Here is a 17,646-nt window from a genome sequence, read left to right on the forward strand (position 1 = left end):
ATTCCACTTGGGCTCCAGTTCCATTTTAAAGCCAAGAATTTTGAAAAATCTCAGATTTGGGGAGCAACGTGTATAGATATGTTGGTGAATGAGTCAGTCTGTTTACTCTGTCATCTTTTTGAACAGCATGCAGAATGTGCTGCTTGATATAAAGTGGGAATGGGGAATTTAACCATATAAAGCTCCAAATTTTTATATATATATATATATATATATATATATATATATATGTATGTATGATTTTCTCCATAGGATTTTAGGTAAAAGGTTAACAGCTTCTTTCTTTGATAATAAAGTTGTCTGTTGCTTTATGATGGATTAAATCCCCCTCTTTTTGTTTTTTTATTTCTGAGAACATGGTTGTTTATGGAGCCCAGAGGAAAGCTTTGACAACACTATATCTATACTTGCTCATATACCCGCATGCACATTTAAGACTGTAGAATATCGCTTGGTCTAATGTGGCTGTAATGCATTAGTGGGCTGTAGTCCCCAGCTTTCACTCTCCCTTTCATCTGGGCTCTGGGGCCTTGCTGTTCTGGCCAGGCTGGATGTCTGTCCAATGTTACAGTCACCACTCAACTCATTGATGACTCCTATCTGAAGGCAAGCATTGATGACTGTGTTGTGTCGTCCCGTCTCTGTCTAATTAACGGGGAATGATACAGTGGCTCAGTAGTGGCTCTGTCATCGCTACTGAACTTCCACATTGACTTCTAATACTCTTCTTGAAATAAGCACAAACCTTTGGCAGGACTATTGGATTAGAAACTTTGGAATTTCCCTACCACAGTGGGAGCTCATATTGAGACGTTGACTGTCTTCACTAGCACTTACCTACCGTAATGAATGAATGATATTGTTTGGAATGGGCTGCTGTATGACTCATACATTTGGAGAAATGTACATGTTGATGAGTTCAGTCTAAAGTAGATTAACAGTGTACTGTACAAGAAAGATGAGTTAGATTGACATTTCTGATACAACAGCAATTGCACTGTTTAATCAAAAGAGAATAATTCTGCATGTACATACCTTTGGATGTTGAGTGTATGAGTCCAGGCCTACTTGACATAAAGTCAGGAGCTCATAGCTGCTCTTCTGTCAGATGTTCTGCAGTGTTAGAAACAGCTGTGCAGACTCGGGTCCAGCCCATTCTAGAGCATGCCTTGGCTTACTCTTGGGTCTCAAGGTGCATCTCTAAAAGGCCTGGTCATTCCCAAACATTTCACTCCTTAGTGCTAAAATATATAAACACGGCTTTATGGAAGAAAAACCTTCTGACCATTTGTTTCATTTGATCTATCAATCAGAATTTTCTATCTGAAACCACCCCATGAAAGCAATTTTAATTCTTTCTTTTATTTCATCCCACAGGCCAACTTGAAACAACCATTAGAAAAGAATTAAAATTCACCAGATGTGCTATTGTGTATTTTTCTTTATTTCTTTTGGATATGAAAACAAGGGCTGGAACAAGCTTAACCTACAGTGATATTTCTATGTGCACAAACGCATTAGCTCCCCATCCTACCAGCAGATCAAAGAAAAATAATATAAATATGTATACATTTCCGTGGTCAACAGAATCAGTGGCAGTGCAGTGTAGAGGCTCTTTTGGCCCATTAGTATTCGCTGAAGGGCTGAGAAACGTGTGTACCATTCCTCTTGATTAGAGTGTTTCCTCTGCAAGCTTTATTTGTTTTCTGTTAACAAGTTCGATCTTCTTTCTGACTGAACAGTATTTTGATCAACCCTGGCAACCATGTTAAGATGCAGGAGGGAACCTTGGGATTCTTTATTGCCAGTGACGCCAAAGAGGTCAAAAGGTATTCTTGTCCTAATCAGACTTCTCACTGAATTTTGATAGACGGATGCATCAGTTTTTCAGGCTGAATAACGATCACAGATAATTATTCATTAATTTATTCATTGATATTTAAACGATTCATCCTGTTTAGGGTCACAGTGGGTCCAGAGCCTACTGTGAATCACTAGGCATAAGGCAGGAACACACCCAGGATGGGGCGCCAATCCATCACAAGGCACCACACAATCCCGCATTCCTTCACACTGGACTTATTTGAATAACCTATCCACTTTTGGATTGGTTTTGGAATGTGGTAGGAAACCCATGCACACGTGGGGAGAACACACCAAACTCCCCTCAGACAGTGACCCAAGGCAGGGTTTGAACCCACAACCTAAGGATCCTGGAGCAACTTTCCCTGTTGTACCACTGTGCCGCACGAGAGCTTAAGCATTTAATAAAAATCAAATCCTAAAATCATAATTAACTTATTTAAAAAATCATAACGTTTAATAATTTCATAAAGATTTTAGCACCCAGAATATGTCCAGTATTAATAAGTGTGCATGCGCCATTAAATAGCCAGTTGTAATTACTCATGTTGTGGACTGTTGGCAAATGTTTCATTCACTTATTTGGCAAATTATGTTAAAACTGTGCATATACTGTGTATCCGTAATATCTTTCTCTGCTAATATAGTGACATAATACCCGTTTTCTCTATGTACTTAATGAAGAAACGCCATTTTTATACTGTTTTTCTCTCAGAGCATTTTTCTACTGCAAAGCTTGTCATGATGACATCACAGATCCCAAAAGGATAAAAAAATGTGGCTGCAAGAGACGTAAGTATACCAAGCCATGCCACTGCCCCCACATTTCAATGTCTTTCTACAGGATTTAATCTAATGTTCTTTACAGGATCTGTGATACTACTTAGTTTACTTTATGCTGTTTTACCTATTACAGTTATCTTTTATGTTTGAGAAGAAATGTTATTTTGCCTGTTTTTATGTTCATGTTTCTTCATTGCACATTTTGTTTAAAAGTTTTTTATTTTGGTAAAGGCTAGGAAGCTATTTTTCCAGCCTTTTCTATTCAGTGCCTCATGTGCAATGTAAAATACACACAAGATACTGATAGTAAATTCTGCTAAAGCAAATGGTCAGAGAGATTCTTACATGACGTGAACATTAAGAGCTTTAAGCAGAGCTCTGAATGATGCCAGAAAAGTTTACAACTAGGCAGAAAAGCTAGTGCGACATACGTTAAGTAAGTGAGCAAGAAGGGTCTGGGGGGTGTGGAGTTGAAGGGTCAATGAGTAATGACGGTAGGGTGGGGGTGCTGCAGAAAAAACAAGACAGCTAGTCATCAACATGCTAATGATGCTGTGAGAGGGAAAAGGAGACAGAGAGAAATAGAGATGGGAAGAGGCAATGACGTGATTAGCGAGGCTGAAGAGAGAGGCTGTCAGCCCACGCTAGCATCAGTGGGAGAGATGCTGAAATGATGGCACAAGTCAGGTGGAAAAACAAAAGGCAAAAAGCCTCAGCCCACCCTCGTCTCTCTCTCTCTCTCTCTCTCTCTCTCTCTCTCTCTCTCTCTCTCTCTCTCACACACACACACACAACACAACACAATCACACTTTTGGCCCTGCGATCATTTTACTAATCATATCCACCCTGTTTACCCATATAGCCCGGTGCTAGCGCTGCTCAGACTCGCCACTGTCATCTCCCACTGCCTCACCATAGCCACAACACATTCTGACAGGAGAGCACTGAAGTAGAAAGAGGATAGTCATGAAGATTCACATTGCTCAGTGTAGGAACTCAGGCTGATGACTGTTAGACTCATTGTCAGCATTTATTGCAGCGTGGATCATTAGACACAGACTGAGTAGGTATGCAACTTTGCAGGTATTTCATTAAATTAATTCCACTTAGCTTATTAATGATGATCACATAGTGACATCTCAGTTTAGAAACCCAAGTGTGGCCAGTTAAATATATTTGCATGAAAGGATATTTATGCTTAAACAAAGGAAGCATTAACATAAATGTTAGAATAATACATTATTACCTGACCTACATAAGCACTTGTCCCAACCAGTTAGCCACAGGATGAATAATTCAGCAAAACAGGACAAGGATAACAATGAAGCCTCTAAATTTCCAAATAGGGTTTAAAAACACTGAGTATTTGGGTCTTTTGTTTTTCAATCATCCTAAAATAGGGCCTGATATTGGTGGCTAGAAACTGAATAAGGCAGGTACTACACTCTGACCAAGCTACTTAATTTGTTTTGGGGTTTTTTTTGTTGCATTTTTTTTTTTCAATTTACTAATGTTTTCAGTTCCAAAAAGGCACTTTTAAATCTTCCTCACTGAAAGATCCATGACATTTCCCATTGTGTAATGGAAGTTTGTGTTCTTTTTTCCTTTTTCATTTTCTTTTATAACCATTGACAGACTTTTTGATGTATTTCTTTCCTTGCTGCCCTGGAATATGCCTCTTTATTTAAACCCCTCACTGGTAGTGATACATTGTGAGTAAAAACGGGTTTCCTGTGGCCCAGAGTGCAGTGTAACTGTCTGTCTCTCTCTCTCTCTCTCTCTCTCTCTCTCTTTCTCTCACTCTCTCTCTCTCTCTCTCCCTCTTTCTCTCGCTCTCTCTCTCTGATAGTATATATATATATATATATCTATGTTGCATGTTACAGTCTAGCTGCTGCATCCTCCCCACGCCTCTCATCTTGACACTGTCCTGAGCCCAGACAGTAATTCAGCAGACTACAGTCCAGAGACAGTCCCCACCACTTTCCAGAGCACATCCCAGACCCTGTGCTTTCCTCCAAATGAACAATGAGTCCTTTAGTTTTATTGAAAGCAAAACAAAAAACTCATGGACACATTAAACAACTAAGTATTCCATGCTCCACCCCATAAATGTATTGCTTCTTTCTTCAGGTCATTGGACAAACTTTATAAAAACACTGGCAAAACCCATTCAGGCTAATGAAAACATTTAATCACGCTTAATAATGGTATAATATGTTAATTATTGAATTTCTACATTATTAGAATTGTGGTGTTGTAGTTTATTTACCGATGTACATTTAGTACATGAATAAACTTCATATGTCATTAAAAAGACTATCTCAAATAATTTTTCTACGGCATGAAACTGACTTAACTTGGCTTGGCTGTTTTGCTTTCCGCTAGCCAAATCTGGGATCTAATCCCTGGAACCGGGTACTTTTTTAGTCCCTGCTTGCACCTGGTACGAAGCGAGCTGAGTGGGTACTAAATGTTACAGTGCTGATTAGAGACCAGTGCCGTTGTGGTTTTCAAAGTCCACAATTACCGTTAGATGCAGGGCTTTGCGACATCACTGGCTTCATTTTTTTGGGGAGCTGTGCTAGTGGAAAAACAACCAGAAAAAAGCAAGTGCCAAGTTGAGTTGCATCAATCTGAAAAGCAGATGGAAAAGCACCATAAGGTGTTTTGACAAATTCATAAATAAAGTGTTTTGATTTAGAATTTTTCATTAAACTTGAAGAAACTTTTGCCTATGTTCTGTAAAGCTGCATTAACTTAGCAAAATTATGAAAGAACACATTTGTGGTAAGAGCATGGATGGGTCAGTTGAAAACTTTAGAATCAAGTCAACACCCATTGGACTTTATAGCATATCATATTCTCAGTCTAAATTCGTCCCAAATCCCTGGTGTCCCAGCCCCACTACAAAAACCACACCCGAAATGAATGTGGTGACAATCCAAAATGTCAAGCAGATTGATACTGGTAACACTATTCATGGACATATAAGAGCCCAGAGGAAGGAAAAAATCCATCTCTGTCCATCCCCCTCACAGTCAGAGGCAGTTTTTTGCAAGATGCTGTGTTTTCAGAAAGCGGAAAGTGTCCTGTGGGAAGTTTTTCAGATTCTTAGACTTAACGAGCATTGTCTCCAAAACACAATCAAAACAATGTGGTTCCCCTTGCTTTCACAGTCCCTCCGGCCCCACTGCCCAGGCCCTGGCCAGCTTCTCTGCAACACATAGCTCTCATCCTTACTCTGCGAATTGAAATGATCCAGCTCTGCATTTCAATTCTGTTCCTTATGTGGGCCCTTTTTTACTCACTGCCAGTGATAAGAATACCTCTCCTTATCGGTGTCGTGGTGGATTACGGTTTGCCTAGCTGGTGTACAGTAAGTGGCCTCTAGATGGCGGAATAGCTCTTTAGATGAGCTAAGAGTAGAAATGGAGCATTAAGGTCTTCCTGAACCTATTTAGCAAGAATGCTGTCAGCAGGAGGGTTAGTTTGGTGTGAATCGAAGAATTTTTCTCACTTGTCACTTGCCTTTCTTTTATAAGTCTCCCTGTAGAATGTTGTTTTGTTTCCTCACTTTTTTTAAACACTCCCTTAGTTGTCTTCTTTATTTGAAGACATGTGCTACCTGTGCTTTGGTGATTTGAAGTCATTTACTTATATAGTATATACTGTAGGTGTAATATGTAGTATATAATTTGGTGGTATTTATTGCCTTTACATTTGTGTGTTATACAAATGGCTCTGTTACCGCATTAATAATTCCAGGTAGTGCCCCTCTCCGATCATACATGTATGTTATTTGGTGTTCTTGGTTTTGTAGTGTGTGAATCTTATTAAATCTTTGAAGGGTAGTTGTTATCAGACATGAATGCTGGCAGCATTCTTGCTAAATTTGGTTCTGGCATTTTAGAGGCTTCAGTTAGGGTCTGTGTGTAACTGCGTTAAGTCACTCACATCGTCATGTTGTCTTGTGTGTCCTCCTCCTCTCTCCATGTCTCTCTCTGACTAACATATCCACATGATGTATGCTTTGATGAATGTCAACCTCAAATCTCTGAAGTGACAGATTTCAGCATGACATTGAAGTCTCAGCCCCACTGCTGCACGACAGGGCACTGCCTTGAACTGTTTCTGTCCTGCAAACAGTTGACTAGCCTCCAATGCAGTGCTGAGACTGCAGCCACCTCTCTCTGCATGCTTATGATCCCTAATTTCTGCTCTTATGCATGATCCGATGGGGAAAAAAACAGTCCCTGAGGCTAACATACCCTATTCTCTCACTGACATATTACTGAAATTGGCCTCTTAATTTAGGCTCATGTCCTCAGATGGAAGTCAGAAAAGCAGGATTTTCCCTGTAGACCGGGTGCCAGACTTGATTATGGTCTACTGAAATGGCAGCACCAGGAGAAAGAGTACCAGGGACTGTTTGTTTATTTTTTCTTTATTTATTTTTTTACTTTTTATATGTAGCCCGGATAACAGTTAACAAATACTGTTGTAGCCTCTCACCAACACTCCCCCAAGGTGTACATATACGTACTCTCCCATATAGATTCCCACATGAATTATTTATTTATTTATTTATTTATTTATTTATTATATATTTTTAAATATAGACACTTGGTTTAGTATGCAAATGTTATTACACACATTATTACAGAATAATTTCAAAAAGGCCCCTCAATTTCATGTAATAGGTACAATTATTTACATATGTTTCAAAATACACCATTTATTTCCCAAATAATATGGTCCTTATATAAAAACTAAGCCACAAAACATGTTTTGGATTTGTGTGTCCAGGAAATGAATGCATTTTATATTTTTAAATTTGAATTGCTAGACACAGTAGTCAAGACAGTTTAATTCTAAAGCAGGTTGGGAAATTATCATAACAAGAAGATTTATGTTTTTACATGAACCCACCATCTCATTGATGGAAAAAAACAATAGAAAAAAAAACAATAATTTTACGCTTCATCTTTTAATCCTTTTAATCAGTGGCTGTTCCACCAATGTGCCGTGTTTAATGCAACAGCATTTCCATACCTTATCACTTCTTCATGAAATTTTGCCCAAATCTCCTGCTCAGTCCACTTAGGGCGGGGTGGGGTGTGTGTGTGTGTGGGGGGGTGGCTTTAGGGTCCAAGAAAGAGCCTGATGCCTGATGCCCCTTAGTAGAGGCTGTAGTGTGATGCAACTGACAGGGCCCTGCTGCTGCATGATGGGATACAGGTATGTGATCCTCTCCTTTAGAGGATACTGTTGATGTAGCAAATTTTGCTGCCGAAAGCATTCACCCATCCCTCTCTGCCTGAGAACCCTCTGCCCCTTACCCCACTGATCCTACTGTCATTTCTGACCTCTTGACCTTTTATGACATAATCAGCCTTAGGGCACAGCTTGACCCTGGTGAGATGTCTGTTTCCTGCTAAAAAAAGCAATAAATAAGTTGTCTGTCAGAAATCTCCAAGTCTTGTAGTGAATTTGGCCTCTCTAAATCTTTTTTCACCACGTCTGAAATGTGGAGTTTCACATGCAGTAGCTGACTGAGCAGGAGATCTATGTTCATCTCCCACAGATGGGTCAAGCCTGTGAGAGCTTGCTTCTAAGGCTTCACTTTCTGTTCCTTTATTTATTAAAAAAAAACAAACAAAAAAAAAGTTACCTTCAGACATCCCTGGTTGATGAACTCTTTTTTTTTTCCTTGCCATTAACCTGCTGCTTCTCCTCTCCTCTCATCCAATACATGACTGTAGCCAAGATGTCCGTCTACAAGCGAATGAAACTGGCATGTTGTTTTGATTGCGGGCGCTCTGAGCGCGACTGCTCGTGCATGTCAGGCAGTGTACATAGTAACATGGACAGCCTTCAGAGGGCCTTCCCACTTTCTTCTGTCTCTGTTCATGATTGCTCAACCAGTTTACGTGCCTGTAAGTTTGATCGCCAAACCACACTGTTCTTTCACGTCTGTGAATTGTGTTTGTGATGTCCTCCATGTGCTGTGCTTTTGTTTTGTTTTTTTGGTTTTGTTTTTTGTTATTTTTGTTCATTTTTTTATTTGATTTTTTCCAGTTCTGTGCCTACATTGTTTCCCTATGCGTGGCTTTGTTGTTGGTGTGTTTTGCTGGGTGTGGTGGTATACTGATGAGTATAATTTTCTGTAAAGTGGTCTGGTGGTAGTGGTAGTGTTGTGGCTTCTCTGTGGTGGTGCCGCACTAGGTGGTAGGACTGTGTTGGCGCATGCTATGTTTTTTTTTAGTGGAGCACCTGTGCATTGCTGGTGCTGACACGGTTCACTGTTTGATGTTAACAACTACAAAGTAGGTTTAAATGGTATTTGTTCAATAAAGGTATGTTCCGTTTTTCATTAATAAAAGATTGATAGATATTTGCCATGAAATGTATTATTTGTTGATATTGATGATGTGACTGTGATGTTTAATGGTTTTTGATGGTTCTTCAGGTTGAGGACAATACAATGTCTTTAACTTTTTCCCCCTACAAAGCAGCAACAAAGACCTGGGATCATTTCTTTATAAGAATGTATTTTCTTATACATATTGAAGTCATATCTTTGGGGACACTGATAGGAATGTTATCCAGTATGTAGATCTCTGTCCATTTGTAAAGATCCTGCTGATAATTTGTTCATTGAGTGATGTTCTAATATAATCTCCATTTGTACATTTTATAACCATGTCTTAGCTGATTATCCCTACATTTCATTTACTCAGTAAGAGAAAACTCACAATGCCATGATTTTGTTTTTCTCCATATATCACCTCATATTTTTTTCAAAGAATCTTTACTCATGGTGAATAGTCATAAAGAGCTTAGTTGAAGAGTATGTACACACTGAAATGTCTCTGTGCTCCTATTCTTGGACAGTCATCTAATAACCATAGGCCATTATGCCTTTACCGTTTCCACAAGCTGAAATAATAATAAAAAAAATCCCCTCTAAGATTTCCCTTTAACGAAGTCCACAATCAAGCAGGAAAACAGAGTACACTTTGCTCTTCCAAGGGATCAGATCCACTCCCCACTCAATGCTTTACTCTTCGCCAACACCAGGAGAAGGGAAAAGTCAATGTCCTTTATTTAATGCCTTGTATTCCACAGTGGGACTGTCTAGCTCAATGTAAAAGTTAAAAGGAGATCCAATGGCAGAAACTCAATTGAGACAGCAGTGATTGGGTCTGTTGGAAGGAGTCAGATGACGGACACAGTTAGCTGTGCGCAGCACACAGTGCTGTTCAGAAGCCTCCTCATTAAGCCCCAGCAGATGTGAAATACTCAAGTGTCTGCCAGTTAGTCCTGGCAGTAGCATAGGCTGCTTATCAAAGCAGGGGTCAGTTCAGACAATCACATTTCCTTTGCACCGCTCTCCGACCGCTCTCCACATCCTGTTAGATTAGTGTCAAACACGCTATGATGAGTTTGGCTTTGTGTCTTGTGTTTTGGTCGGGGGTGATATCCCTGGATACCAATTACTGGCCATTACATTGTTACTGATCTCCCCTCGCCCCATCATCCCTTGTTGGATTTCAGGAAATCCTTTTTCTGTCTTAGTACATCCTTTTTTTTCCCCCATTGCAGTAATTCTGTGCAATGTGTGAAGCGCACGGCACTAAAGTTGCTCTGTCCTAGACAGGCAGCGTTGCATCTTTAGAGCCTTCTCCAATCTGCCCTGCTGCTCCTTACATTGTTTCACACATTCCATCTAGATGCTAATGTTTTTCCATGCCAGAACCAGATAAAGAATTATTAGTATGAAAATGAGATGCATGAGAGGTAAACAACTGCATCTCTTTTACCATTCACTGCAGCCAGAGCCCAAAGAGCATTTGACAGGGAACTGGGAATGGTCTAGCCGTCATTACAGCTGCAGAGCTCAGCACACCATTAAGAGGTGTTTGATACCAGTGAACAGCGCAAACCGCAGGAGGCACGCGCACGCTGCTAGTGGCTTAGCCGCTGCAGCTGTAAGTTACGGTGACAATTACGGTCCCTCTGCTCTACCTGCCGAGACGTATCCTCTCATTACGGCAGATTTAAGGAGTCTAAAATGCGCTCCACATCTCAGAGGGCATTAATTCCTGTTTTGGACATAAGAGAGCTTCAGGAATGGGGACCATTGCTGTTTTGTAAACAACAGTAGCCATTCTTGGGGAAAGAAGAGGCAGGCAGCGGTCAGGGGCTTCTTTTCTGCTCTTGGGGGCATATGTTTTTTTTCTTTCTATGCCCCCCAACCCACCCACAGCCAGCTGTTTGGGAAGCCGGGGCAGGGCTGGGTGGGGCGGCCCTGAAGAGTGGATTCTTCTGTCCGCTCCTTGCAGGGCCGACCTCAGCTGAGCCGGCCCTTATGCGGCCTGACACGGAAATTATGTTTGCATTTTCATTTTCCCCAGCGCTGCTGGTGCGTCAGCAAACTCGGCCTGACAGTTCCTTACCAGCAGGCAGGAGCATGGTCCTACCGCCACCCCCCTCCGCCCGCTCGGGACAGATGCTAGCCACAGCGGCTGCTTGCTCGTCCTGCACCCTCAGATCACAGGCGACAGATGCCAGGGCTGGCGTGGGCCCCTGCCTGAGCTCTTGAGTCATGGCCCTGCCCTGGGCCTGCACCATGACCTTTACTCCGTCAGATACTACGTCTCTAAAGCAGGAGCTGGTTCTGGATACAGAGCACAGCAGGGCACAGCGCAGGCGACTGTGAGGTGCTCAGCACTGTGTTTACCTACCTATATCACAGTGAGTCATCAAGCATCAGTGTAGTTTTCACTCTTTAAACACTGTTGAATCATCCTGTAACTAGTAGATCTGCGTGATGAATTTGTTTTAATCTTCATTACAATGTTCTACTAATGGCACTGGCCTGATACTAACACAGAAGGTTGCAACGATAAAGGAGGAGTCTAACCAATCACAATCATCTTTGATCTGTGCTGTGAGCTTCTACACCAATAACACTTCTAGATGAGCATCTGCTGGTGATGATAAGTATATTGTTTTGGCCACAGTATTCGTAGGCCAGCTTTAAAAACTACAAACATTTGAATCAAAATGTCAGTTATATACATGCTACAGTTAATAACTGAAGGGTGCATCAAGTACTATGAGGTCAATAGTAATGTTAAGTTTGCCATGTGAAATATCAACTCATTTATTTTTTTTTATTGATCCAGTAGTAAGAGTTCAGATCAAAATTTCATATCATAGATGTGACCTCAAAATTCCTTTTACTGGCTGTAAATAATGTGCTGCCACTTTGATTGACAGTCTAAACTGTATTCTTTAAATATATATAGTTGATATTCATTAGTTTAAAGAAACAAAATTTGCATTAAGGCTTTAAATTTTTGTTACTTATCATAATATTTATTGTCATGGCAGGTTATATGAAAGTACATTACAGACACATATGATCCTTCATAATTCATTAATGATGAGGCGCAAGAAAAATTCAGTCCCTGCTGGCAGCAAATAAAAGTCCACTGTCAGCTACATGCTGGGTGTAATATGGTTCACTGGATCACATGGTCATCATCCTTACAGAGTAAATTTTATACGAATTAGAAAAGAGTGAAATCAGTATTCATTTATCAAATATGCTTTTCGCTTAAGTGTTTACCTCTTTTTTCCTCCTTCCTTTTCTCTTGGAGATCTGTGGTGTGGGGAGTATTGGACAATCAGGGCTATTTTTGCTTTATATAACTAGACATTACACCTAAATGCTGTTTTGAGGATTTGTATAAGGTTAGTGGGGTCTATAGAAGGTGGACCTAACTTTTTTTTCCCCTAGGAAGTGCCAAACCATGGCCATAAATTCTGTTTTTATAGAAAAAATAGTGTTTTAAAATTGTACTTAACTACAGAGCATATTTTGAGTTTAAAATGTTTGTGAAATTTTATGATGCAGGCCACACTTTGGGCAGTGCTTGTCTATAGGATTCCACGTTACATTTTTCCTCAAACTTGTTTGATGAGGAAGGGACTGTAAATAAATTCTGAACCATATTTCGACAGTCCTGAGCAAATCTTTCAAATAAAACTAAGCACACATTAGACATATCAGAATAGTTTCATTTGACTTATTTTTCTTTTGTTAAATAAGCAAATTCACCTTGACTTAAAATTTAAATATATTTTTGATCAAAAGGTCTTTTGCTCTTTCAGTTATAGATCTTTGTTGTATGATAACTAATTGTGCTGTTGTAGCTAACTTAGGTAACTTGGAATTGGCTTCAGTGTTCATTCATGGTATGCATATGACCAGTGGTCCAGACGGTCTCAACGCTTTTCTCACTGCTATACGTAAAATGTAAAAAGTTGCTGTGACACTTTTCTAAAAGGTGTAGTTCTTTTACTTAGTTTTCACTGTATGCTAACATTTTCCTGCACATTTACATTTCACTCTGACAACATTTCTCATTGAACAATGTTGTTAACTGAATTAGTTGCCTGTTATGTTATTCAAATTATTTTGCACCACACCCATACATGAACTTGCCCAGCAAGAGCCATGATTGTGCTCTTGACCAAACATCATGTTTTACTTGCCTCGGGGCATGCGGGCAATATTGTTGAACCCTGGGGATATGGGGTTAGTAACAGTATGTGGTGCAAGAGTGTGAAATTTGATTCTCCAAAATGTACTGCTTGCTGTCAGAAAGAAAACACTGGTCAAATTTAATCTTCATTCATTTCTCATCTCTTTCTCTTTTGTTCCTTTACATTTTTACCATTGTAAGCATCATCATTATCAATATGGGCATCTTGGTTTCACCATTGCTCGTTCTTTTCAATTCAGTTTAAATGCTACTTCATTTAAACCTTAAAAGCCTTATTTTCATCTGATCTGTGCTCTCTGTGTCTGTGTACTGTTTCTCACCTTCATTCTCTTTCTTTCTCTCTTTCTCTTCCTCCTCCCTTCCCTCCGTCTGTCCCTGTTTGTAACCTCTCATTTGTCTCTGCACCCTCTTCAGCCAAATATAAGTATAACGGATATGTCAGATCACGTAAGTCTGCTCCTCTGTTTTCCACATTCCTCCTCCTCCTCCTCTGTTCCACTCATCTAGCTCTCCTCATGTAACCTGTCTGCTATGCTTTTGTACTTTTTGTGATTTTGCCCCCTGAAGTATAAAGCTACAAAGCTGCCATCTTTAGCTCTCAGTAGACGACTGGAGATTGATAGGAGGCTGTGATGACAGTTCAGCGCTGGACTGTATTCAGATGCATCCAAATGGCTCTCAGCTCTGTTACTTTAAAACATGTGCGGGGGAAAGGTCAGGTGCTGATGGAGGAAACCCACACGAAACCCAGATGCTGGATAAAGAGCACTATATCCTTGTGAGAGATGATTTAAAAGCTAGTAATGTTCTGAAGCTCATAAAAAGCGCACATGTTCAGTTTCAGTTTTGTGCTTGTATTGCGCTGAACTTAGCAGCAGATGGCGTCATTACTCCAGTAAAAACAGGACACCTGAAAAAGGCTTGTTCAAAACCCTATACAAATATGCAAAATCTCTCCCTCTCAAACAAAGCGTGCCCTTGATGTACATTGGAAAAACCAAAATAAATGAAATTTATATTTAAGATGAAATTTTTTTTCATAAAATTATCTGCATTTTTCTTATTATCGATTGCTCAGAATGTTTAGCAAGTACTGCTTGAGTTGGATGCGGTAGTGCTCTATGTATTCTCTATGCTTATGTATTTTACTACTTTTACATTTTTGAAAATGTGTTAATTGCATGTAACACTAATTACAATATTATTAATAACAGTAATGCACATATTCAAAATGATATGTGACTATATTAATTTGGGTCGAGCCATATTTAGATATCCCACGGTTTAGCGCAGCCTTAATAAGAGTTTTGCAATCAGGCTTCATCACAGCATTTGCATTTCAGGAAGGGACAGTTGCCGTCTGGATTATTGTAAATCCACAGTGAAAGTGCCATGGCGCATATCCTCTGTGTAAGGCTGCGTGTGTTTGACAGGGGCCAGATGAATCCAGGAGTTATCTGTGGCGGCCTTTAAATCTATGCGGCAGCTGACGGCAGAAATAACCATCTATTTATTGCTCAGAGCTAGGTTTGGGGAGCAGACGGAAACTGCTTTTCCACTTACACCACATATTGGTTAACCTCTTGCCTTTCGCATAGATGCCATTAGGTTGTAGTCTCTGGATTCTGGTGGCAGCTGCTGTGTTTGATAAGTCCCAGTGTGAACCAGTTCTCATAACCTTTGTACCTTGCTTATTCTAATAGAAACGGAGTTTCACCAGAATACAGCCTTTCTAGCGTTTGGCAGGTTTTATACAGATATGCAAATTTAAAGGATACACTGTTTTATTCCTGTGCAGGGCAGATGAACTATTTTCGCATCTGTGGGTTCTGTAATTCTGTAAAGCTGTTGAACTCATTAAGAATGTAAAACTAGTTCAATTACGAATTCCACAGTAGAAACACTGTACATTCTACCTGCTGTCTGCGCTGATTCACTCAGACTGTTATCATGTCTACTGTGCAGCGCTTTGTTCTGCTATGTGGTCGAGTGAGAGGGAGAAAAAGTGCTTTTAATTAATTCATGCTTAGTAGCAATGGCAAAGCAAATGTCATATTGAACATTTCATTTTAAGTGCATGCCAAGTGGTTAAGAGGTATTTAATAAAACCAAGGTGTCATCGTCAATTATTTAGAAATGTGATGTCAACCTTTATGGCACAAAACTGCATCTCTTCAAGCTTAAATATTATTCAAAGAGGAAAATAAATGGTCGAGCAAAGGAAATTACATTAACTTTTATTTTCATACTTAAAATATTTATTGTTAGATTTTCAAGCCATATGGCGATTAATAATGGATGATATAATGTTTTAATAATATTATATATTTTATCTTGCTCCTACAGCAATAATGGCATGACTTTGCATGTCAGTTGAGTACAGTTGAATTTAATGTTATTTAAAGAACACATTGCTTTCCAGATTTATGTTAAATATTTACTAATATTATTACTGTATAATGCTAAGGATAATACTAATATACTAATACTAATATACATTTATTTTTCTTTTATTTCTTGTGTATGTGATTTTGTGTGTGTGTGTGTGCTGTGTGTGTATTCTGGAGTAGGAACCCATCCTCACTGTTCTTATGTTTCATTATTTGACAGTAAGGGAGGAAGTTAAACCCACTTTACAAAATCGCAAAATTGAAGTGGCCAGCAGTCTGACTGTCCCGAGCACACAGCCGAGTGCTCAGGGCAGCAGTCCGCGGTGTGTGCTGGAGCTTTCTGGGGTGGCCTCCGTGCCTCTGGTTAATAACCGTAAAGGAAGCCTCCTCCCTCCAGTCCCACCCTCACGCCGACGCCTCAGCCTGTCCGGCCTGAACAGAGCTCGCAGCCTGCCGGGAAAATACCGCTACAACCCCAGCTCCTCAGCACTGACCTCCACACTGTCCTCCACACTCTCCTCCACGTGCTTCCCCACACCCTGTAGGTGGCCCCCTAGCAGCCTGCATCAGCCCCAAGTCACCACCTTCCACCCTACAGGCATGGCTGCATGCTTGTAACACAGCTTGAAAATTAGGGCTGTCACTATTATTCTGTTCAACTGTATTCTGCCCCCCTTCCCCAAAATTAATTAGCTAGCAATTCGCCAGATTTATAAAGCACATTTAAACGTTTTCAGCTGCTCCCATTTTGGTGCTTGATGGACAAAGCCATTTTATATTTTTTGTAAGTTTAGAGATTAAGAGACTATTTGAACTTTTATACAATCAAAACATTTAGTAATTTAGCTAAACTGGGCTTGTCTTTAAACTCTGTCACCAATAACAATTAAAATATTCATTTCACTACTAATATAGGCTGTGACAGCCCTACTTGTAACAAACTGGCCCCCACCTTCCCAGCACTGCGTGTGTAACTGTGTTTGTGGTAGTGCTTTATAGCAGCAGTTGCCAAAACTATCCAAAGGACAGGATATAGTTTTGTGGACGTGTTCAGATTAAGTTACACACAAAGAGTTTGTGAAGTGAAGGCAAGACGTGGACTGGAGGAACTGTTCCCCAATCTTTGGGCAGAGAGTAAATCACATATTTAAAAAATAATAAAGTTGCATCAGTCTCCTGCGTGCCACAGCAAGTGCAGACAGGTGTCTGGTCAAATTGTCTTGATCACTGATACAAAACAGAGCAGCAGCAACTGATGCCCGTGGTCTGGAACAGCAGTCACACTTTGCCAGACTGATCCTGTTTTGATTGAAGTTGTAAAAGTGCCCTAATGTAATTTGGAACAAGCAGGGACTTGCTGAAGCAGCCGTGCTGCAGGTAGCGTTATTTCATTGTTAAGCCTCTTCCTGAAGGGCACTACTGTAGCTCGTAAATCTCTGCAGCCTAATTTGGAGGAGCAAGGGCAGCAGTGTGGCCCAAGCTTAGCCTGGCCAATCACTCCTCACCCATAATAGGGAAACAAAATGTTGTGCCATGGCGGCTTACCAGAAGTGATATTTTGAAAGTTGATTAGTGTTTCACATTGCTATGGCCATTGTGCAGTTGCAAATGTCAAACAGTGGCATTTGGTATATACCTACACAGAGCATTTTTAATTTGTCCTTTTTCATTACTGCAATTAGATGATGGCACGCCTTGCAGTGTAGTCATTTGGTTCACTAATTTTGTTGCTGTGGTTGTGAACTTTAACTGAAGTTTGGTTTTTTTTTGTAAGTTTTGTTTTGAAAATTAGTTATATCAATGAATAACACTTAAACATTTTTGTTATAACATTACTGAAGGGTGGCATTTGTAATGATGCGTGACTTGTACATATGCCATTCATGACAAAATGCTTTTGATGTCATTTTACCTCAGAAAATGTCAGAGACCTGATATTTTTCTTTTTAATTATTTTCTAAAAAAAAAATAAATTTTTGTAAATTTGTCAGTTGTCCTGAAAGGCTTATGTAGGTCTCATACAGGCTTA

The 17,646-nt window shown here is 40.0% G+C and overlaps 1 protein-coding gene across 6 annotated transcripts in view; it reads left to right on the forward strand.

The window, feature by feature from the left end:
* Nucleotides 1–17,646, forward strand: part of kcnma1a (potassium large conductance calcium-activated channel, subfamily M, alpha member 1a) — a 199,379-nt gene that overhangs the window by 152,468 nt on the left and 29,265 nt on the right. For 4 of the 6 annotated variants that reach the window (XM_066679537.1, XM_066679539.1, XM_066679538.1 and 1 more), the window contains exons 17-18: nt 1,743–1,829; nt 2,579–2,655. In XM_066679537.1, coding sequence (XP_066535634.1) covers nt 1,743–1,829; nt 2,579–2,655 — 164 coding nt within the window. Of the gene's footprint in view, nt 1–1,742; nt 1,830–2,578; nt 2,656–4,350; nt 4,360–8,412; nt 8,587–17,646 lie in introns of all 6 variants that reach the window. The other 2 variants (XM_066679541.1, XM_066679542.1) reach the window with 2 other exon arrangements.

This window comes from Hoplias malabaricus, chromosome 8, assembly GCF_029633855.1.
Source record: "Hoplias malabaricus isolate fHopMal1 chromosome 8, fHopMal1.hap1, whole genome shotgun sequence".
NCBI classification, from domain to species: Eukaryota; Metazoa; Chordata; class Actinopteri; order Characiformes; family Erythrinidae; genus Hoplias; species Hoplias malabaricus.